Consider the following 22,883-nt stretch of genomic DNA (forward strand, 5'->3'; position numbering starts at 1 on the left):
CATGGAGGGTTCTCCTAAGTTGGCAGGTGTATATGTAAAGAAATGGGTGGAAGGGAAGAAAGACATGTAAGCAGTTAAGTCAGAGTTGAGGAAAATGCCAAAAAATAATAATACAGATCATGTCAATTACATTGCAGTTTAAATGTATGTAAAAGGGGGGGAGGGGTAAAGGAAAGTGCACATCCGGACATTAGTAAGCTGATTAACACCTGCTGTGTTGAAAACTGGTCCGCCTGCTCTTGTTTGAGCATGTTTAAAGGCAATCCAGGGCTTGACCTAAATGTAAAAAGTGTGTTGGCTCACCTAGATCAGTCTCTGTATTTGTGACTTCTTCTTCTGTTGGGAAACAAAATCTCCTTTATCTCCTTGTAACTGGCTCTACAAGGTATTCTAAGCTGCATCTGCCTGCGCTTCTTGCCAAATTAAACGAATTGGCAGAGTGGTCCAAATCCTTGCCAAGGTGGGGCAGAGTGGCAGATCAGCTGCTGCATCTGAAGCTCTGCCAGATTACGCCAGCCAGGAAAGAAGGTAGGGGAGCTGTTTTTGTTTAAGTTTTTATTTATTTACTTATTTTGCTGTGCCGGCTCCGAGTTGGCATAGCTGAGGAGCCTGGGTTAGGTTTCTCTCTGGTGTATGGTGCAGTTGGCTGGCTCTGCTTACACATACCCCATAACCCCATTTCGGGCCCTACATTGGCTACTGACTGTCTTTAAGGACCGGTGTTATATGGTCTCGGCAGCTGCTCCCAGTCACCAGTCTAGTTGCTGCATTGTGGATCAGTTGTAGTTTCCGAGTCACTTTCAAAGGTAGCCCCACATAGAGCGCATTGTCGTAGTCCAAGCAGGAGATAACCAGTGCATGTAGCACTCTGGCAAGACAGTGTGCAGGCAAGTAGGGTCTCAGCCAGAGCTGCCTTTTAAATATATGGTGTGAATGTGACCTAATGTACATCCCACCTTCCAATATATAATCCATACCAAGGCAGCTTACAAGGAACATTAAACTAACTTATCAAAGTCACCCTTTTAAAAGCCCACCAGGACCATTCTCTTGGGGCAATTGGTGGCCGTCTCCTTACTTGCTCTGCTCTAAGGAGGAGACTGAGAGCCTCATTTGATGGGTGGAAATCAGCAGGGCTCTTGGCTGTGGCCATTGGTGCCAGACACAGGGACCCGTAAGCACAGGGCAGTTCCCCTGTTCGCATTCCCACTAGGCATAAACTCCTTATTTATCAGCCATTACCATGTGCCTCCCACCCACTCAAACAACCACCTGTCTCAAACTGGATTTATGGCAGATTAGCTGCGCTGTTCAGTGTTTGCGACCCAAATAAATGCAAGGTGTTCTTGCATCTTCTCCCACCCTCCTCCAAACTTTCCTGTCTAAGCTGCCACCTCAAGTATTTTCCTCTTTTCCTTTCTACCTGTTCAAAACATTGTTCCTTCCATTCCCAAGACCCTCTTCTTCTCTGCTAGCTATGCATAGATAGACCCATTCTAAGAATCCTCCCTGTGTCTGTCTCTTTCCATTCACATTATCCTTTCCCATCTCCAGAGACAGGGAAGTGCAAAGGAGGGTGAAAGCAGAGTTGACTCTTTTCAAGTTTATGTGTATGTCATAAACTACGCCCTACAGTGTCTCTGCTTAGCTGCCAAACTAAACAGACATTTGCAATGGATAGCGTGCTTATAACAATGGCAAAGTCACGGAGAATGAGAGAGAGTAGATTCATATAAACAAAAGGACAGGAAAGTTTATTGCTGGCTAGTATGCTTCATTTGTAAGTTTGAGATATTTATCAGTGTACATAATTACACGGAAAACAAGCTCTTTTTCCATTTCCGGCTGCCACCTAGTGTTTGAATGTAGAAGAGTTTTGTAGTACAGTCAAGTATTATTTTCATGCTCCTCCAGAAACCTGATAATTCAGCATTCATCCTGGTTTGTTTGCAGGTAGATTAGATGATGCGGACTATTTAATGAGCATTGCTTCTGATTTGTTTGTGGGGAGGCTAGATGATGTTGCATCAAACCAAGTGTCATCCCACACTTTCCAGTATGTTTTCCTGTTGCTTTCCTTAACACAAAAAGTCCAAGCAACTATAATTGTGCCATCAGAATTTGTGGTTATGTGAATGAATCCCACCTGAGAACAGCAAAAGTCTGGAAGCATCCTGTAAACAGCCATTATTGAGCATCGATTCCAATTTACTTATGGGACAGTTATACAACAACGAATATTTATCCTGCATTCATCATTATTTGCATGCAGGTTGTTTACACGTCTCTCTGCTCTTCCAAACCGTCTCCATTTTCAGATAGGATTTACTCATGCACTGGCAAATTCAAGTTGCTCGTTGTCATGTAACTGTCCAATAAACAAATCAGAATGACTTACTCAATAAAGAACCAAGATATTCTAAGCACCATGTGTAAATTCAAGCAAATCAGAATGGATGCTGAATAGATATGTTGCCTGGAGGAACCCTCTGCCAATTTCCTAACATCACAAAATTCTTTTTTTTAAGTGGATTATTTGCGCCAGGGCAATACCGTGCTTTAATCCATTTGAATTGCTTGGGTTGGTGCTTGAAACCCTCCTGACTGCAGGCATCTTCCAGTTGTTTCTGTTAAATCTTCTTTACCATAAAGAGCGAACATTTCCCCACAATATTTCAGTGGGGGTAGTAGATTAAAGATGGTGGTGTTAAGACAAATAAAAGTGCATAGTATTGGCTAAGCCCATCTTGAATTCTAGGCGTATGGCTTATTACTGTGCCCCTTGCACACTTTATGCATACAGGAATATTTTCTCCATATTCTGTCCACGAAAGGGATGTTTAGGCTACGTATCCAGTGGTTTAAAAAAACAAACATGTCAATCAGAAAGCAGAAATGAGAAATCATGCAAATCACGCAAATGCCCAAATCATTTTGCATAATTTATTCTACAATATCAACTATTATACATAATTAATTCTGCTAGAAAGGGACTGAGGAAATAAGTTGTTCAGTGCCCTGAACCTTTTCCCCCTACACCAGGCATGTCCAAAGTCCAGCCTGGGGGCCACTTGGTTTCAAACAGCCCCCCAGGCAATTTTGAAAAAGCAATCTCTTGTGGCCCCCAAGTGTTTGCCCACCAAAGCCTTTTTGCGGACTCACCAGGAGCTCTCCCCTCTGTGCGGGGGGCATGGCTAGCCCCCTGCGCTATTAGGGAGTCCCCGGCTGCGTCACTCCTTGGGTCGACCAATCTGGTCAGCTGGGGGAGGGCGTGGCTAAATAAATAAATACTACAGTACACTTTTGGGACGTTGACGTGCGATCCTAATTATTTCCCCCAAGAGTTAAATGATAACTAATCAGAGGCAGCTACAGTTGCAAATGGCAACAAAAGATCTGTGAAAGAGGAGCAGGTTTGCTCAAGTGTGTTGCAGGTAGAAATTATTGGCAAAACCTATTTGGTGTTTCGCAACTTTCTGACTAGTTGCAGGACCTTAGCCAGACCTAGCAGAGTACACGCAGAATCCACGGAAGCAATTGGTGACTTGGCTGCAGACAGGATAGACAAAGCAGGAACCAGGAACTTGTAGTTAGGTGTTTATTATATACAGTGGACTATTTACAGGAACAGAACATGGATCTTTTGCTAGCTCTCTCTGACACGACTCACAACTCCTACACTGACACACAGAACTCTGAACTCACAAACTCTGACTAACACATTCCAGTTAGGAGGCCATTAATTATCACTCCCTTGAAAGAACTTGACCAATCAGGGAGCGGTCTCCATGTCTCTGTTATCACCAGGCAGACTTACTCCTTCAGATTGCCTTCTGGCTATCCGCCAAACCTTAATTGACTCTGTGTGCGTAGCTGCACGTACACAGTTTCCCGACAGAAATACTGTTTGTAATGAAGTGAGCGCAGTAGTTTACTTGCTCAAATTAACAAATAAGAAAGTTTTGAGATTTTAAATTCTAGATTAAAATTGATTACTTAATTGAGAAGGGGATTGTAACAAAAACATTGGTATCTGGTGGGCAGACCAAAGCACTCGTCAGGAGAGCTATGAGATTCAGGTGAGAGTCAGATGCCTTTTCAATCCCAGCAGGTATATAACAGGAAGACCCAGCCTGCCCAGGCTGCAGTGTTAATTTTATGCATTTTTTAAAATCACCATGGTATTTAAGAATAATAGCTTATGTCCTTTAGAGGAGAAATTGTGAATTGCAGAATTTTAAATACCCGTCATCATCCTTGGCTCACTACGTTTCCCCTTCCTCCGAGGCTTCTATCTCCTTTCTCCATGAGCCTGGACAGCCCCCGAGTTGTTGGTTCTTCGGTGGTGGTGGGGAAGCGGTGCGCAGTGGGTCAGACATGGAAGGCGCAGCCCCAATCTCATTCCCACTTGCATGCAAGCAGGAGGGGGCGGGGATCCCTCAGCTGGGAAGGGAGGCATCGCACTGCCTATCAGAGCAGCCCCGATCCCAACTCCTACTTGCGTGCAAACAGGAGGGAGCAGGGATCTCTCAGTTAGGCAGCACGAATGCTCCCCATCAGAGCAGCCCCGATCCCATTCCTACTTGCGTGCAAGCAGGAGGGGACAGGGATCTCTCAGTTAGGTAGCGTGATGCCTCCTTTCCCATCGGAGCAGCCCCGATCCCAACTCCTGCTTGCGTGGAAGCAGGAGGGAGTGGGGATCCCTCAGCTGCAGTCCAGATCATCTCAGTTTCACCCTTTGCATTAGTGCAGGCATGTTGTTCTTTTTTCAGTTATGATGAATACATTGTAAAAGCTCAGTTAATGTCAGTTGGTCTAAATCAGATATAAATATATTTGGACACAAGTATACCTGGTGTTATGTTCCTGTTCATATGTTGTGAACTTAAAAGTTGACAGACAATCTTTATTACTGTGTAATGTACTTTACAATGTTCCTGATTTCAGCTTTCTGGATTTATTTTTCATCTGGCCTTCAGATATGAAAGGCAGAGTGATCCATGTGACAAAATGAAAAGTATGCCATTTGCAATAAAGTTTGCATAAAATTGTTGCATAAAATTTGCATTTAACTTTAATGATTCTAAGAATGCCAGGCAAAATGGTAAGGCCTCACGCATGTTCACTTCATCAATTCATGCCTCACTTCTCATGTTTCTGTCGCTGCTGCTGCATGTTGTAGTCTCCATCATCTGGGGCAACAGTCTCAGGAGTTGAAGGAGCCCAGGTAAGGAGATGCCAATAATAATGGAGAGTTTTTTTCTTTGTAGTTTGACCACAGCCACTGTTCTCTTCTTTCTCCTCGACACCTAAGTGTAAAAGTAAGTTAAACCCAACAATTCCTGTGGGAAGCAATCGTTAAAAAAGCTCAACTTCAATCTCTTCAATCCTAAAAGAAGCTCAACAACTTTGGCCAGCCCCTCCCCCCATGTTCACTTAATCAAATTTGTCCCTCTGAAAAAAATTTGGACACCACTGCCCTACACAGTTACTTAGAGCTTATATTATTGAACACCACTTCTGTCTCATTCTTGCAGGGTTGCTCCCCAAATTGCAGTGCTGACTAAATTGCGGAGATGTCATAAACCGTTGCAGTATTTTAGCCACGCAGCCATGCCAGTACACTTATAAATTATAATAGGAAAGGCTGTTTGTTTTTAAGTGTTTACTTAAAAGTGAAAAAAAATCTCCTCCACTTAAGAGCAACAACTCATCTGTTTGCTGCGACCTTTTTTGTTTGTTTCTAGGCGGACACACCGAGGTCTAACCCCAGATACGTTACAATGTTTAAGATTTTATTTTATTTTATGGCTTTATATGTGTTGGAAAGCCGCCTAAAGTGGGCAGGGTATAAATAAAACAACAACAATATTTATTATTCTTTCTTTCTTTGTGCGTGTGCGTTAAATACGGCATCTCCATTATCAACCCGGAAACTCCCTGCCCTAGAGAATGAGACGCGCCCCTTTAAAGATTTCTTCTCTCTTTTGCCATTTTTAGGAGACCGGCGGCTATCGAGTTTGTTGTCGTTAAACGGCGCGCGGCTAAACGTTCCAGCTCGCACGCATGCGTACTAGGTAAAGATGGGGTAGGCTCACGTCCCCTGAGGGGAGAGAGAGAGAGAAACCTTTATAGATAAATAAATAAATAAATCTCGACGCCGGCGCGTCTCTAGCGCGCGTGCGCGGCCGGCCGCGCATGCTCACAGGTTGCGAAGAAAATGGCCGGTGAGACTGTTGTTCCGGGTTTCGCGTTGGGCGTCCTGCCGGGCGGCCTAGAGGGTAGACCGTCGACCTTAGGGGAGCCCTGCTTTGGGTGAGTGGCAGCCAGCAGCTCCCTTAGCCTTCCGTCCCCTCGTGCTGCTGCCTTGCCCGGTGTTGTCGTCGTCGTGCGCGCCTTTCCTGACCCGTGTCAGGAACGCGCCTGTTTACCTGGGTCTGTGAGTCGCCCTGTTGCCCCTCTAAGGTTCTCGGTGTTTTGTTTTCCTTGGTTACGGGGTATTTTTGTGTGTGTGTGAGAGAGAGAGTGTGTTTATGGGTGCCTTTCGTGTACGTTGCGTAGCTTCGGGTTGTCCCTGGCTTAAAAGGCCTTCAGTAGTACCATTTATCTGTCAAAGAGATAAACAACTACCTGACATTTAGAAGACATCTTAAGGCAGCCCTGTTCAGGGAAGTTTTTAATGTATGACTTATTAGTGTATTTTTTGTATTTGTGGAAGCCGCCCAGAGTGGCGGGGTACAAATAATAAATTATTATTATTATTATTACTATTATGTTTTTATAGGTTATACTTTTATATGTGTTGAAAGCCTCCCTAAGTGGGCAGGGGTAGAAATGATTAAAAAATATTGTTATTACTATTACCAGTGAGCAGGTTGTGAGTTTGAGCCAGGGATCCCGTGGTAGTTTGTCCCAGGGGCGTGTGAGTCAGCTGCTGCTATTATTGTTATTTATTTATTACTGAATTTATATACCACCCTATGCCCAGAGGTCTCAGAACAAAATCAAAATACAAAACATCAAAATATATAAACAAAATAAAAACAACAAACCAGTGAGTGATAATACACAGCCTCTCCTCATACACCTGGTGTCTGGGGGATGTGAGGTTCTGCTTAAGGCTGAGACTTCAAACATTCACTGTTTCCTTAAAGGTTGCCCACCTGATATTATGGGGCCCTGGGGACTTTCATTCTTTCTCTCTCTCTTAGCTTTGGCTCTTAATATAAAGGAAGGAACACAATAGTATATGTGATGCCTTCCCTCTATATCTCCCTCTCTCCCCATCGTTTGAAAACCCTTATAGACGCATAGAATTATAGAGTTGGAAGGGACCACAAGGGTCATCTAGTCCAACCCCTGAAATGCAAAGTTTGGGTCTCGAACCCGCGACTTTGATATTAAACATATCATGGTCAGTAGACTGAGTAGCAAAATAGCTTTTGATATTCCTGTTTGTTTGTGTGCATATAATTAAGACTTTTTTCCGCAAGAATGTTTGCTTTTGGAATATTTTCTGACTGTTAAAGGTTTTGAGCTGTTCTCAATCTTTAAAAAATGGGTGTGTATGTGGTTGGTTATTTCACTAGTTTTTCTGCCTTCCACCGGGCTAAAGATGTATTAAGGAATACATCTATATTGTGTATATGACTAGCGTACGGCTTTGGTGTGGTCAGTCTTGTGTCCTGAAAACACACGTAATACTTGGCAATTTGCTTAATTGTATTTGTGAGCTTATATCCAGCTTATCCTCTAAGCATGTCTCACTGAAACCCAAAGCTATTAGGCTCTGAATGTTTTCCTCCTGGTTTTAAGTGTATTCCTGTATGCAAGTGCTCATCTTGTCAGTTATAAATAGTGCCTTGTAATGTGTGATCTTGGCTGTTCAAGAAAGATTCTAGGAACAGATCAAGCAAGTGTCATGTGCCCTGTTGTCAGCTAGCTATTATCTGTTACTCAACTTGTTCATTGCTTAAAATAAAATGATTGTATACAGCTTTTCTTTCCTTAGAATGCAAGGGCAGCCCAAAATATGAAATGCACCAAGCGGCATTGGGGCACACACAGGCTGATTTGATGCAGTACTTCAGTGGAGAACTATTCTAGGAAGTTTCCCTGAAACATTTTCCCCCGGAGGCATTGTTGATTGCAGTGAGAAATTCGATAGACTATTCATGCCAAAGTGCAATGAAGACGTAATGGTTGGTGTCAAAGTTCAGTGAAAACTTAATGTGGTGAAAGAGTTGCCTTAGAGTGTAATTGTTGGATTAAGTGATGCAACTGGCAGTGGGTTGTTGTTTTTTGATTGTGGTAGTGCTTCCATTTGCACAGGGCAGAATGTCTAATTCTCACTGATGCTTCATATTCTGTTCCCCCAAAAAGCTTTTCCTGGAGGTTGGAAGGTTCTGTGGTATGGCATAGAGACCTGCATTTGGTAGGGGTGAAAATGAGGTGCTTTGCTTTACACTAACAGAAGCACTTTCACTAATACAAACCACCATGGGAAGGAATCTTATTTCTAGTATGGTTAGCTAAATCTGTGCCTAATTACACTCTTTCCTTGTTCTTATAGGAATGAATACAATGGTGCCTTTTATCTCATATTCTATACTTTGAGGGAGTCAGCATATTCTCTATTTTATTCCATGCATCCCCAAACTTGGCCCTCCAGATGTTTTGGGACTACAACTCCCATCATCCCTGACCACTGGTCCTGTTAGCTAGGGATGATGGGAGTTGTAGTCCTAAAACATCTGGAGGGCCGAGTTTGGGGGTGCCTGTTTTATTCTATTGCTTAATATGTAGCTATTCTTGGAGATGTTCTGATACCTTGCTTCAATGCATTACACTGTATTTGAGTACTGTATTGGTAATCCCTATAGCTAATTTCAGATTACTTTTGTTTAACTCCTTAAAGAAATGGCTTCCCAGAACGATACAATTCTAAATTTGATGAGCTGCCTCTTAGGCTAAGATCAAGTATACACACTACTGGAAACTCTGATTTCTCTTTGTCGAGCATACTTTGCTCAATAGACTAACACTCTTTATTTTTCATTTCAGGTAACATCCTGAAGAGTGATGTTTCCTTTTAAAAAAAGATTTCTGGACAAAACAAATTTATGGATGACTTCAGTATTTATACGTAATGTCAATTCGATTGTCTTTAGATGCCTATCTGTACTTAGTAGCTAGTTCAAAAAGCCTTTGTAAACAAAACACCAGACAACTGTATTACTTGTACAGACCTAAGCTTTTTTGGAGTATAACTCAAGCTATTCCTTTTAGAGTTTTTCACACAAGCAAACCATATTATAAATGGGGAGGAGACAAAGCACTATGGTATAACAAGCACTTCTGTTATCATGACTCCTTGCATTACAGAGCTTCTAAACTTAGTACTTCTAAGGAATTGACAAAAACAAGCAGTCGCATGTCACGATTTAAGAACACTTTAGAATCTGTCTCAAAAGCTGTGTCTGGAACTCACAGTGAACTGATTTCACGGATAGCTCGGCTTAAGCCACATTCTGGTATACTGAACAGATCGGCTGAAAATAATGGCCAAGAAAATAGTTTTCATACGAACCCAGAAAATGTCAGACAAGCTGCAAACAACAGAAGTCAGAAAGACTGCAATGATAGCATAGACAGTAAGAAGCTTGTGCCTGTAAGTGAAGACTTGGGTCCCAGTAGTACTAATCGTGGTTCATTGAAAGATCTTGCAGATTTCAAAAATAGCCTTTTTCATGTTAGCTATTTTGCTACAAACTTTGGAGAAACATACAATTTTCTAGCAAATCACATCAATTGGTACTTTAGCACTGGTGGTATGGCTCAAGAGAAAAAGGGGAATGGTTCCCCTCCTAAATCACAGACTCAGGAGGGGAAGACACTTGATACACCAGAAGATGACATATTAAGTAATGAAAACAGAATGAATGCAGTATCTGCCTTAATACCTGCAGCACAGTCTCCAGACTCTGCGAACACCAGTGCCACCGCTCCAGCGTCCAGCAAAAAGGGTATTGCAAGTTTTCTTTCTTACCCAAGTAACAGTGTACAGGCCTTTGTGGATAGTTACATTGGAGGACTGGTCCCAAAGTTACGATCTGATCCAAAAACCGCTTTGCCAGAAAAGAGCAAAGTACAAGAAAGTGAGGATAAGTTGAAAGATGACGAGGAGGCTAAACGTGCAGAAGAGAAAGAGAGGAGGCTGTCCCTTCAAAGGGAAAAGGTAAACCTCCTTAATCATCACTTCATAAGGTATTTTGTTATGTAACAGATAAAATATAGTTATAAACAATACAAGAAAATGGGGGGGGGGCGGACCAACAACCCCAAACCCCTGTGTCATTGATTTTAACAGAACATAGAATATTTTTAAAAGGTTATACAACTTAAGAAGCAGCTTTGTGAAAGTACTTACATGGTTAAAGTATATGTAGAGATTTTTGATTTATTTTGTACAATCTTACCATAAAAGAACTAAGTAGTTGGATGAATTGGCTTTTTATTTAAAGAGTAATAGTTTGCAGCAACTCTGTAAATTAGTCTATAAAAATGACTGCCTATGCAAAAGTCACAAAAATCGGGTACAGAACATCAACAGCCTTGAGGTCAGGAGATAATCCATTAGCTTTTAACTTAAAAACAGCCCTACCTGTTCACCGGGAGGACTTTAGTCACCACAGACAAATCAATGTTCAGAATACTGCTGTTGGCCTTATAGGGCTGTGGTAAGGGCTGCCAGAGTGAGCTTAGTTGAACACAACTCTGTTTTGAGCACTTTAAAGTGCTGTTTGTGTCCCACTCTTGTTTTTTTCTACTGTCTTCCCTACAACTCTCTTCAGTAAGTTACTGGTGCACAACAGTACAGTGGAACCCGGGTCTCGAACAGCTTAGTTGATGAACAAATCGGCTCCCGAACGCCAGAAACCTGGAAGTAAGTGTTCCAGTTTTCAAACTTTTTTCGGAAGCCGAATGCCCAGTGCAGCTACTGGCTATTGTTTCTGGGGCATCTGTGCCAATCAGAAGCCGCGCCTTGGTTTTCAAACGTTTCGGGAGTCAAACGGACTTTAGGAATGGATTAAGTTCGAGAACCAAGGTGCCACTTTATTAGCCCAGCACCCTTACTACATATTTCTGGGCTTGAGATAAAAAAAATCTGAAATGCTTATAAAGCTCTCCCTGTTTGTCGGACATGGAAATAATTGCTGGAAACTACACAGGGGGGAAGTGCTCTTGTATTCAGGTCCTTCTTGCAGGTTTCACGTGGGCTGGCCACTCTGAGAACAGGATACTGGACTAGATGGGCCATTGGTCTGATTCAGCAAGCTTTTCTATGTTCTAATAATTCTTAACTCAGCAGAGGTAACAAGGTAAGTGGTTATTTTCAGTTTCAGTCTAAAAAAATAAAAATGATGAAAATATTTAGCAAAAAAAATTGCATTTTTTTAAATTCCAGAGGCATTTTTTTAGAACAAAGCCACCAAAACCCTTCTGGTACCTTAAAAGCTGCAGTCCTGTACGCATTTATTTGGGGTAAGCCCATTAAAGTCAATGGGACCTCTGAGTGTACATGTATAGGATTGCACTGCATGACACTTGTAGTACATGCTAGGATTCATATAATCAGATGCAAGGAATGGTCATGAGTAGTGAAAACCTATGCATGTCTGTTTAGAAGTTGTATTTTCAAAGGACTCCCTGATAAGTGTGCATAAGATTGCAGCCTTAAGTGGATGCTTATTTAACTTATGCTCATAGAGAAAAGGAGGGAACCAACTGCCTGCCTGTCGTTTTTAAAGTGTGCTTGATAAAGTGGGTTCTGGCCCACAAAAGCTTGTGTTGCTAGATCCCTTAGACCAGTGATCTTCAGCTGGTGGGTCGGGACCCACTACTGGGTCACAGCAGCAGCGCTGCCAACATACAAATATATGATTAAAGGTTAAGAAATGGTTCCATCAAATGCACATTTGGGTTGAAGGTGGGTCCTGAGTTTGAATTGGTTGAAGACATCTGTCTTAGATATTTGATGGATTTTTAAAATTGATAAAACATTCTCTTCGTAGATTATTGCAAGGGTGAGTATAGATAACAGAACCCGGGCTTTAGTGCAAGCATTACGGAGATCATCTAACAGAAGAGTCTGTATCAACAGGGTTGAAGAACTGACATACCATCTCTTGGAATTTCCAGAAAGTAGAGGAGTTGCTGTTAAGGTACAAATCAATTCTATCATCTCACCATGAATTGAAAATGAAATCACATCCTCATTTTGGAAATAATAATTGTGAGCTATGTATTTTACAACAATATGTAACATCTAAGTGCATATTCCACTTCAGGCTATAAGATTCAGTGGCTTCTTATATCCTACCAAGATGTTGTTGGTCACCAGCTCTCATCAGGCCCAGCCAGCATAGTCAGGAACAATTGGCATTGAAGGTCCACAGGTTAGCCATCGCTGCACTAAAGTTACACCAGTAAATTTCTCTGGTGCAGGGACGGTAATGTTATATAATATTCAAAGATCACAAGGCTGTAATACACAAAAGATTCAGAAGTTTTCTGGAGATAATCACAGTCATTTCTGACTTATAGTAGAATCTGGAGTTGAGGATATCTAGTTAGTTACACATTTTGAGTATTTTGACTTTCATTATTGCCCTGCAATTGAAAAATAACAGTACATTTTTCATTAACTGGAAGGTTCTAATAACATTGCGGTGAGTCCTACAAAAAATTTTGGGATTTGTTTCCTGAGATGTGTGCTTAGGATTTCAGACCAAGTATAGTATGTGTAAGAAAAGTGTGAAGAAAACATCAATGCTTTCTTTTAAATTTAACAGTATGTACTTTCATAAATTTAATTTTAGTTTTATATCTGGTGCTCTGGAGGAGCACCAGATAAACACTTTTTGTGCTGCATTTAAAATCTTTATTTTGTTTCCAGGAAAAAAGCATTCCATGCTTGTTGCGACTAAGGCAGGCAAATGACGAATCTCTTCAGGCTGCTGTCAGGGAAGCATTGGCTGTAATTGGCTACACAGACCCTGTAAAAGGCTGGGGCATTCGAGTTCTAACTATTGATGGCGGGGGAACAAGGTAGGGCTGTGAAAGTGTTACATCTATGTCTTTAGCTGGACTGAATTATTTTAAATTGGTGTATCTCGCTTTTAGTATAGGCAGCAGAGGTAGTCCTCTGCCTATTTGAGCTGAGAGAGAAAATAAAGTAGTACTCTTGGAGCTTAAACATACAGTTTTGCACGCTTCGTTGTGTCACTGGATTCATAATGTGCCACTGGACTATAATATTTTGCTTCTGTTTGAAGAGCACTGGAAATTCTCATAGTGAAGTCAGTCTCTTGAGGGTTGATTTACATGCAGCACCATTGTGTGCCAATTCATGAACATGACCTGTGTTTACATGCTCACGCCTCATGTTGTCTTCCCCTTTCCGTGCAACCCGAGTTTGCCATTATATCTGAACAAGCAAATAATGGTTTGCACAAATATATAATCTGAATAGCTTTATGCTAGTTTGCATTCTTCATGCAAATATACATTGAGGATTCAGTCATAGTGGCAAGCTAGACTTCCTGCAAAAGTGAAAGAAACTAAAGTTGAAATGGAGGAGGAAACACAGGCATACATGTAACGTTAAACAATGAATCAGTGTAAAGGATGAACCAGCCTTAACATATTTTCCAGAATTTATCCATAACCATGATAATTGGAAAGTTTTCTCCATTAGCAAGATGAAATTGTGGCAAGACTGTAGACTGGAGAATAATTATGGGTCCCTGACTTCATCATCATATTAAAGTGCTGGAGGGGGTTTGCCTGCTTTTGGCCTGTCATTAGCCTGAAATTTGTTTCTTTTAAATAAAATGATCTTTCAAGCCTAATTCCTAACAGAAGTGTATACAACTGTATATTATTTTCAGCACTTGATACCCACATATTGGTTTGAAAGGGGTCACTTGAGAGTGTCCCACTTTCATTTACTAACAGACTGAAATTCTCAACTGATATCGCAAATAACTTGCATCTTCAGCCAGGTTTATTTTAGTGTAAACATGGCATATATGTAAATGTTTTTAAATAACACTTCTGTTTAAACTTATTTGTGAATTTGTTTCTCTTGGGTCATGACCACCTGCTCCATCCTCTATTCTTGCTGAACAGTAGAATCTTATACAGTTTAGATTAGCATATACTAGTACCTCTGGAATGCGGGAATACCTTTATTGCTATTTGTGTAGTCTATCTTGGAAAATACATGGCGAGTTCATGAGTCTTAGGATGAGGTAGTTTCTCAAACAGAATGAAACAAAGCAAGCAAACTATTACTATTATTATTAGCATTTTTATCCTGTTCTTTAGGCAAAACATGCTTGAATACCACATTTTCAATTATCAGTGAGAAGATAGGTCCCTGTTGTCAGGTTCACAAACTAAAAGACATGACACAAAAGGAGAATGGACTGGGAGGGAGAAAGAAAAAAGCAAGTTCAGACACTAATCCCTTAGTTACAGAGATCTTAAGGTTTACAGCAGGAATCGAAAAAATTGGAGAAGAGCAGATGAAGAGGTCTTGTAGTCCCATCTCTCTTCTCTTAGCCGGATGGAGTGACTGATGTAAATGGAATTGAGGAGTTGATTCAGCTGGCTTTAAGCAGACCAGTGGAAAGGCGCTGTATAATATGTTTTTAGGTTGACCACCTCGTTGAGTAATAGTCATTTTTTCTTAGATAGAACAAGGTTTTTTTCCATATCTGAAGAGAAAATCAAAGAGTTATGCAGTAAACACAGTGGCTGTTGGCACCCTTGTTTAATTTAGCTAATGTATCTAGAATGGACAAGGCCTGGGGTCGGCAAACTTCGCCAGCGGTCAGATCGCCCACGCACGGGAGCTCACACACCCGTGCGCATGCGCACACTTCCGTCGCTCTTTCCCTGCTGGCTTTTGAAGCCATGGCGGGGGAGGAGGAGGCGTCTGTGGCTTCCAATTGGCTGCAGGAGCTTCCTGTAGCCAATAGGAAGCTGTGGCTGCGTCTCGGAAGTCAGTCTCTGCATGGAGCTAAACCAGTGTGCTGCGCCAGTTTAGCTCCATGCGGGGACTGACCGAGCGGGTGGCAAGGGCTGGGGGGTGGTTTAATGACCCCCTCGGGCCGTATCTGGCCCGCAGACTGTAGTTTGCCGACCCCTGGACAAGGCCATATCTATGTTTCCTTTTGAATGTTTTTAACCCAGAGCCATATCCTAAAACAGGAAAGAATGATACATGTGAGCATGTTAAATTAAAAAGAAAAGAAAACTTCATTGGTTATATAATTGCCTGTGGAAAAAATAGTGGCGGATATCCAGTTTCTTTCACTGGCAATAGAAATGGTTTAGGGCAAGCATTTTTCTTCGATATTTTGTCATATTTAATAGACCATTTATAAGAATTACAAGCCACCTTTGGTTTAGAGTTGAGATGGCTAGGAGCATGTTGAACAAATTGTCCTTGGTAAAGTCCCTGTAAAGCTCTTTGTCATTTCTTTTCATTCAGTGCTCATTGCCAGTTATGGTGATATTTTGGACTAATCTCACCAACTGTCAACTAACATAAATTTGACACTAACCAATTAATTGCGCATAAAGTACAGAACTGCCTGAAAGCATTAATTACTCGTAATCATTACCATTCTGTCTTGTTTTGAATCAGTGAGCTGTGAAGGTATGTGGTAATGTATTCTTGTTTCTGCTTTCCTTAGCAACTACTTTCTCGCTTGATGTCTTCTTGGTATCTGGGCTCCTTCTAGCACACATTCTCTCCAAATGCCGTGATTTCAGTTTTTGCCTTGGCAATTTCTGTTTTAACGGTGAAGCTGCCATTAGATTTGTGCTCCACAAAATAAATTTCACCAACCTTTGCCCTTAAATTCTCACTGGGTATAAAAGTGTTAATTAACAAAATAATAATATTTCAGCTTTAAAATGATAAAATATACTGGATTGGATTCAAAGGATTGTGTACAGCTGAGTTCTTCCTCAAAGTAGACCCATTGAGATTAATGAGCACAGCTAAGTTAGGTCCATTCATTTTGGCGGGTCTCTTCTGAGTATAACTTAGTTTAATACTACCTAATGAGCCTAAGATAGTTGTGTCCGTTAATGTCAATTGGTCTCTTCTGAGTAGGACTAGCACTGACTCTTAGCTCAAAGTTCCTTTCATCGGACAGAAGTATTATGGTCCTAAATTGCCAATAAGGTCTGAGGTTGATGTCGTCTTAGGCACAATTTCATACAAATTCATGTATGTATGTTAGGACTTAATAACTAAGATAACCAGAAAGTCAACAATGTGTGCATGTTTCACTTTGTTGGCTTCTTTTATTTCTCAAACACACAACCTATAAGATCTTAAGTTGCCAAGGTGTCATGCAGTTCAGGTGTCATCTTTGATGAATAATTTACATATTTAGTATTCCCTGTGGTCAGCTACCTTAGGACTGATGCAGTTTCATAGCTTACATGTTTTGAGCATTGGTTGCTGTGGAATGGTGCAAAACTGCTCTGCTTTTGAATATGCTCTATGATTACCATTACTATATCCTACTGCAGAAGATTGCGACCACTAGGAATATTCCACTTCAGAGCTACTGGTAGAGAGGGGAAATTACTGACTTTAAAGTCAGCATTGCTTCTCTATTCTTTACCAACCTTAGTAACCTTTTTATTTTTCTTTCCTAGAAAGTTTATATTTCCTGTGACCTGTATAGGAAACACTTATTAAAGCATATCTAAGGGAGAGATCAATCAGTTTTGAACGTGTTCTTTGCCTTTAAATATGCCACATTTCCCAGGATATAGCAATGGATGATACTGAAAGCTTGATAGCTAGTGACTTAAACATACTGTCACTTGGCTTTTACTTAACAAATGATAACTTGCATAACATTTTTGGGTTTTTTTGTGTGTTACAGGGGTTTAGTAGCACTTCAGACACTTCGTAAGCTAGAAGAGCTCACTGGAAAGCCGGTTCATCATCTTTTTGACTACATTTGTGGAGTGAGTACAGGTAAATAGGTCTGCATGGATTTCTGAGCAGCATTCCCCATCACACTGTTCAATTGCATTATCTATGGCTTCATGTGATATGCAAACAAGGTCATTATATTCTTACACTCTAGGTGGCACTATAAATGAATGCTTAATGTGAATACCTCAGTTATATTAGCATGCATTTATCAATTTCTAAACTCTACAAATAATTTGTCATAAAATATGTCTCAAGGATATTTATAATCAGGTTGCATAGACATTGAAATAATATTTACACTCCAGAGACCAAAATGATCCTGATTTTTTTTAAACTTTTAGAATATTCAAAGTATAAAGATTTTTATATCTTTATGCTGTGCTCCTATAAATGAGGCATTAGGTAATATTCATATAAAATACCACATTTACAATTTATGAATCATGTTTGCTTTTAGGTGCTATATTGGCATTTATGTTGGGGCTATTCCATATCCCTCTGGATGAGTGTGAAGAACTTTATCGTAAACTAGGAACTGATGTGTTTAAGCAAAATGTCATTGTTGGGACAGTTAAAATGGGCTGGAGCCATGCATTTTATGACAGTGAAATCTGGGAGAAGATTCTTATGTAAGTTAAATTTATCTATTGATTTGTTTAAAATCATCACTAATTTTGCTTACTTCAATGTACATCAAAGTATTAAATAGGCACAGTCCTCATTCTACCATCCTGTAAATTCTAAGAATTCCTATCACAGTGACAAATGTTATTGTAACAGAGGAGTATAATATTAACTGCAAGTAGATAGGTGCCTCCATATCTTTAAAGTCCATGGTTGGTGATTCTTTAAATAGCTTTTGTTTGTTCAGGCTGCCAAACCATTTGAAAGCCTTTTAATATAATTTTGTTTCTGACAAATAAATTTTTTTTTTTTTTTTTAAATAATATTTATTGAAGTTTCCAAAATACAGAAAGAGAAGAAAAGAAATTATGAAGATACATTCAGAACCTTATTTTCAAACATCCACTTTCTGGGACTCCCCCCTTCCCCCACCCCTACCGTATTCCCCTTTCATATTGTTGTTTCCACAAGTTCTATTTCTGATTTAAAGCACAATTTATATACCCCATTGTTCAAATTTAAATTTATACAAACCTTATGCAACACCCTTGATAAAAAAAAAAGCAAAAGATCTCTCCCCATAGCCCACCCCCTTTTCTTTCCACAATGTCCCCCTTTTTTCCCATTAAAGTAAAAGCACACAGAATAAAAGTATAAAAAAATAAAAAAAATATATTAGAAAAAAGAAAACCAATTCAGAAAATAGTTGCAAGCCTTTGGATTCTAATTCTCCCTCCCCTTCCCCGGTTTAATTTCCCTTATCCTCCAATCTATGTTTCCAGCCTGGAAATCTTAAGTCCATCAATCCCATTTTTCCCCCAACTCCTTGCAGAATTATTTCCCATTTCTAGGATTACTTTCTTTAAAAATTAATTCCTAAATCTTTAAAAATGTCAAATTATAAAATTCCCCCCATTGTTCTTTCAAGGTTATAGTCCAGCTTCCTCTTGTTCCGCTGCTAAAACTTTCTTATTCAGAAGTTTAGTAACTCTACATGGGTTGTTGTTATTCAGGAACAAAAACTTGCGTTCAGTCCCTTCCTTCTTCAGTAAGGTATTCTGTTGTCTCCTTTTAGTCTAAACACCCTGTAGACAAGATTCAGTTTCCGTTTTGCAGCTTTCCCAGGAGATAACCAGTTCTGTGAAATTCCGGAGTGTTGTATTTTTCCCGGCTTACGCCCATCTTTGTAATGTCCCGAAACTCCTCTAGGGGGGTTGTTGTAACTTTGTTTCCAAAAATCCGATTGTTCTCCGTATTTTCGCCATTTTGTATTCAAGTCTTAACAAATTATATCAAGTTGTAACAAATTTGACCAGCAAGGTCCTTGTAATAAAATCCTCTTTAATATTCCGACTTTGACAGCTACTTTGACAGCTGTCAAAATCACCGGCTCTTTTCACCAGGCTCACTCCTCAATCGCCCCGGTTCCCAGGGAGGGGGGTGCATTTTCCTTCTCCTTCAATTCTTCCTCCAGCACAATTCTTGTACTTTCCCATCATGGAATTCTTAATTTAGCAAAGATACCGTTCTTTTTGGGCCTTGGCTTCCCAATCCTTGTTTTAAAATGTCTACAATAGGGAGGGGGACTGACTTCCTTTTTAGATCCCCCCCCGCTCGTCTCAAATCCCAAAAATTTTTCTTCTTTTAAACCCGATTTCCAATTTACTCACGGGTTGTTGTTAAAAGTCCAAATTCTCAATGGAAGAAGTCAGCGCTCTCCGCCGGATGGCATGCGGCTTCGCTCGGCAGGGATGGCAGAGGACTCAAAGCACCACGCTTCTCCCCGGCACCCGATCCGTAGCCTTTAAAAAGGCTCCTTCACGAGTCGGGAGGGCGCTAGCGGTGCTAGCCGAGTCTCCAAGTCCACGGCCCCCGTGGCCGTGGTTTCTAAGGGTCCCCGCATCGCCGGTGCGGTAAAACCCAGCCCCTGCCGAGCCGGCTCCCTCCGGAGCTCGGAGGGAGTCCGCCATTCGGCGATGGCGCCAACCCGGAAGTGTTTCTGACAAATAAATTGAGTTGAGGCCCTCTGTTTTCTTTTTACATGCCCAACTGCTCAATAGCTCTCTTCATTGTGATTCATTCTTTTCACTAAAATTCCTCACCACCTGAGGAATTTTGTCTGTATGGTAAAACTGCTAAAACTGTGGTAAATGTTAAAGTGTTCTTGCCGTTGGTCTAAAAGAAAACAAAAATGGTACAGAGTTTGGATCTAACCTATTAAGTTAGTTGAAACTGAGTCCCATAGATTTCTGTCGGAAGTAAAACATGACTAATTTGTCAAATTGATTTCAGTAGATGCTACGGTCAGCTGATTTAGTCTGGATACAGTCCAGTAGAATCCAAATAAATGATCTCCCTTGCCTAAGCGTTTAGAGCATGAATATATAGTATGTGAGAATAGTATGTGAGAAGGAATGACAACTGAAGATCAGGGCAGCTGTATTTCTTTAGAAATATTTTTTAAAAATGGCAGACAGCATATTAAAAACAATAAATCGTAACTTGTCATGTTTTGTCCTTTTTCCATAGAGAGAGAATGGGATCAGATGTTATGATTGAAACAGCCAGAAATCCCAGATGTCCTAAGGTCAGTGTACTTGATCAGTTTTTTTTTAAAAATATACTGCAAGCATGTAAGATTGTTTAAACATGTGTTGCACAACATGTCCTAAGGTCAATTAAGTATTGTTCATCTTTGTTTTAGAACTCTTTTCTCAGTGCTCAGTTCCTAATGTTACCATCAGCATGTAGGAAATGGGCATTTAAACATGCAAGTAGGTACAGAATTTAATTCTGTAGGCACATTAATCCAGTGAGTGGTCATTGGAAGTTAAAAAGTAAAAATGTGTTCCTGAATCTGACAAATTCTAAACCAGATCCATAGTAGGATGAGTGCATATATACTTTAGCCACCTAGATTCCTAAGTTTCTTGGTCAGTCCCTTGCAAAGTTCAATATGAACATGATTCTAATTTTTGCAGTATGTGTCCTCTAAGCAAGCAGTTGCCAGTGGGGAGAGAGTGACAGGAAAAAAAACCAAGGAAGAGATTCCCTGGCCACTGTCTTTCTCTAACCCTAAGTACTTGTTATTGGGAAAAGGATTTCCACCTCATCTTTTATCATGAACCAATCCCTGTCTTACGATCCTGGAAGAGCTTGTACAAAACCAGCTATAATGGGGCAAGGCATGATTGTCCTGTACCTGAGCTGAGTCATGTGATTTATTCCTAGTACCTATTTAAGATCTGGACTGTAATGAAACATCTAGTTACAATCCTTCAGTTTTACAACTTCTGGAGACACTTACAATAAATATGTAAACAAAAATAAAAACAATACAAAAATGTTCCAAAATACTGCTTAAACAGCAGGACAACAAAGCAGTTCAACAATATACATACGTACAGATACAATTTTATTTGTATTCTGCCTTTCCTCAGTTCAAACTATGCCTTATAACATGGGGAAATAAAACCTACAACATAGCAAAAGTAGTCATAAATAATAAGTTCAAAATTACAAAACACTAACAGCAACAACCCTTCTTCCAAGCAAAAAAACCCCTAACAACACCCTAGCCTAAAAGTCTGTTCAACAGCCTCAGCTTTTGTAGCTGGAGTCAGTCAGGGCCCCGCCATCCCAGGCCTGGTGGAAAAGGCCTTTGAGACAGAGAGCAGCTCTTCCAGAACTCTTAGCACTTTTAAATGGTCTGACTGAAATGTTTTTGCCTGGCATCAGAAAGACTTAAGATTCAGTATTAGATCACTATTAGGATATTCTACCCTGGCTTTAAGGGCTAGACCTGGCCCTTCTACTCCTTCAGTCCTGACCATATTGGGGAAAACTGATCTTCAATGCTATCTTAATGCAGCCATGCATAGAAGACCTGCTGCTCTTTCTTCAGAGCTGGCCAGGTGTGCCTCACACAGAGTCGGAAGAACCATCTGAGGGGGGAGAAGGACATAGATTTTAATCTCTGCTGTCCTCTACAGAGGAATTCCTCAGTTTTTCTTCTTCCCCCACAAAGGGCTTTTCCAATACCCAAGTGGGTGCTGGTTTGCCTGTTTCTCCATCTCAGCCCCAAGTGGGCGCTGGCTTGCCTATTATATCCCAGTCCAGTCCAGCAGTGGCTCATTTCAACAGTGTGGCAATATGTCTGGTAACCTAAATGTTCAGGAACAGCAGCTTCCTTTTACTCCTGACTGCAGGCTGTGGCAAAAAATTTTATTACCCCTTCTCAGCCCGCTTCAAATGCCCAGATGTCAGAAGCATAACCTGTTTCAAGTTCTCAGTTTTTCACGAGCGCTGGGGCTCCCTCAATCTGTAGTACTTCAGCCTCTCAACTATCAGCAGTGGTTACTTCTGCAGCTGTGGTTTTTGCTGAAAGCAGGGGTGCTTCTTCTCCAGATCCTCACTTTTTTAACTGTGGGGAAGCTCTTAATAAGTACTCAAGCCCTGCTTCTCAGCAGTAGTCTTGTTCTCCAGCAATAGTTTTCTTCCCCAGAAGATCAAGATCCAGACCTGATTGTAGTCAGTAAGGAAGAGTGGAGTGGGTGGTCTGATATTGAAGACTCGGATTCATATTGGCTTTTCCTAGGCTCCTGCTACTTTCTGATGCTTTGCAAATCAATGGTGGCTTTAGAATTGAACACTCTAGCAGAGAGAATTCACTCTTTCCATCTCCAGGGCTCAGGGTCTCTGTACAGGTAGGGTGAATTTGGCTTGCATCATTAAATACTGAAGAGCGTTGGTTTGTGTTCGCACCATCTAGAAATGTACAAATCTATACATTGCTTTTTTCATAGCCAAGTAATATACCTTATGAGTGATCATTTCAGCTTTGCGTGTGAGAATTCTTCTGTTTTTTAAGCTATTTTTTAAATAGAATGATTTTACTTTGTAATTGGGCAGAGAAAAACAGTACAACAATAGCATAAATGCAGGGTTTGAGTGCTTGAGTCACGATTTCTCAAACAAAGGCAAGTTCTTAAATGAGATACAAATAGAAATATACACCCACTGACTTGTTAAGAGTAGCAATTTAAAAGATGGTATTTGAGCTGTGTGCATCACGGTGTAAATGTCTCAAACATTTCTGATGCTAATTTTTCCATGATAGGAAATAGTATTGCACTTACTGTTAATGGTAATATCTGAAATAGAGTTACTGTTTAGAAAGTCTTCCTTTAACCTATAAATCTCTCTTATATGTTTAGTTCTTAGA

At 40.6% G+C, this 22,883-nt stretch overlaps 2 protein-coding genes and 1 long non-coding RNA gene across 8 annotated transcripts in view; 1 reads left to right on the forward strand and 2 right to left on the reverse strand.

Moving 5' to 3' along the window:
• Positions 1–22,883, reverse strand: part of LOC310744041 — a 352,149-nt gene that overhangs the window by 18,980 nt on the left and 310,286 nt on the right. The window lies entirely within an intron of this gene.
• The window catches only part of LOC310743925 (uncharacterized protein), a 797,205-nt gene that overhangs the window by 10,633 nt on the left and 763,689 nt on the right, over positions 1–22,883 (reverse strand). The gene's annotated exons all lie outside the window — the stretch shown is intronic.
• PNPLA8 (patatin like domain 8, phospholipase A2) overlaps positions 398–22,883 on the forward strand; it is a 36,904-nt gene continuing 14,418 nt past the window's right edge. Inside the window, exons 1-7 of one of the 5 annotated variants that reach the window (XM_083574470.1) lie at positions 398–528; positions 9,064–10,237; positions 12,075–12,224; positions 12,959–13,110; positions 16,980–17,074; positions 17,493–17,664; positions 20,189–20,246. In XM_083574470.1, the coding sequence (XP_083430596.1) occupies positions 9,149–10,237; positions 12,075–12,224; positions 12,959–13,110; positions 16,980–17,074; positions 17,493–17,664; positions 20,189–20,246 (1,716 nt within the window). In that variant the 5' untranslated portion in view covers positions 398–528; positions 9,064–9,148. Of the gene's footprint in view, positions 529–6,065; positions 6,466–9,063; positions 10,238–12,074; positions 12,225–12,958; positions 13,111–16,979; positions 17,075–17,492; positions 17,665–20,188; positions 20,247–22,883 lie in introns of those variants that run through there. The other 4 variants (XM_083574469.1, XM_083574468.1, XM_083574467.1 and 1 more) reach the window with 4 other exon arrangements.

The sequence above is a fragment of the Podarcis filfolensis genome (assembly GCF_964270895.1).
Source record: "Podarcis filfolensis genome assembly, chromosome: 10".
NCBI lineage: Eukaryota > Metazoa > Chordata > Lepidosauria > Squamata > Lacertidae > Podarcis > Podarcis filfolensis.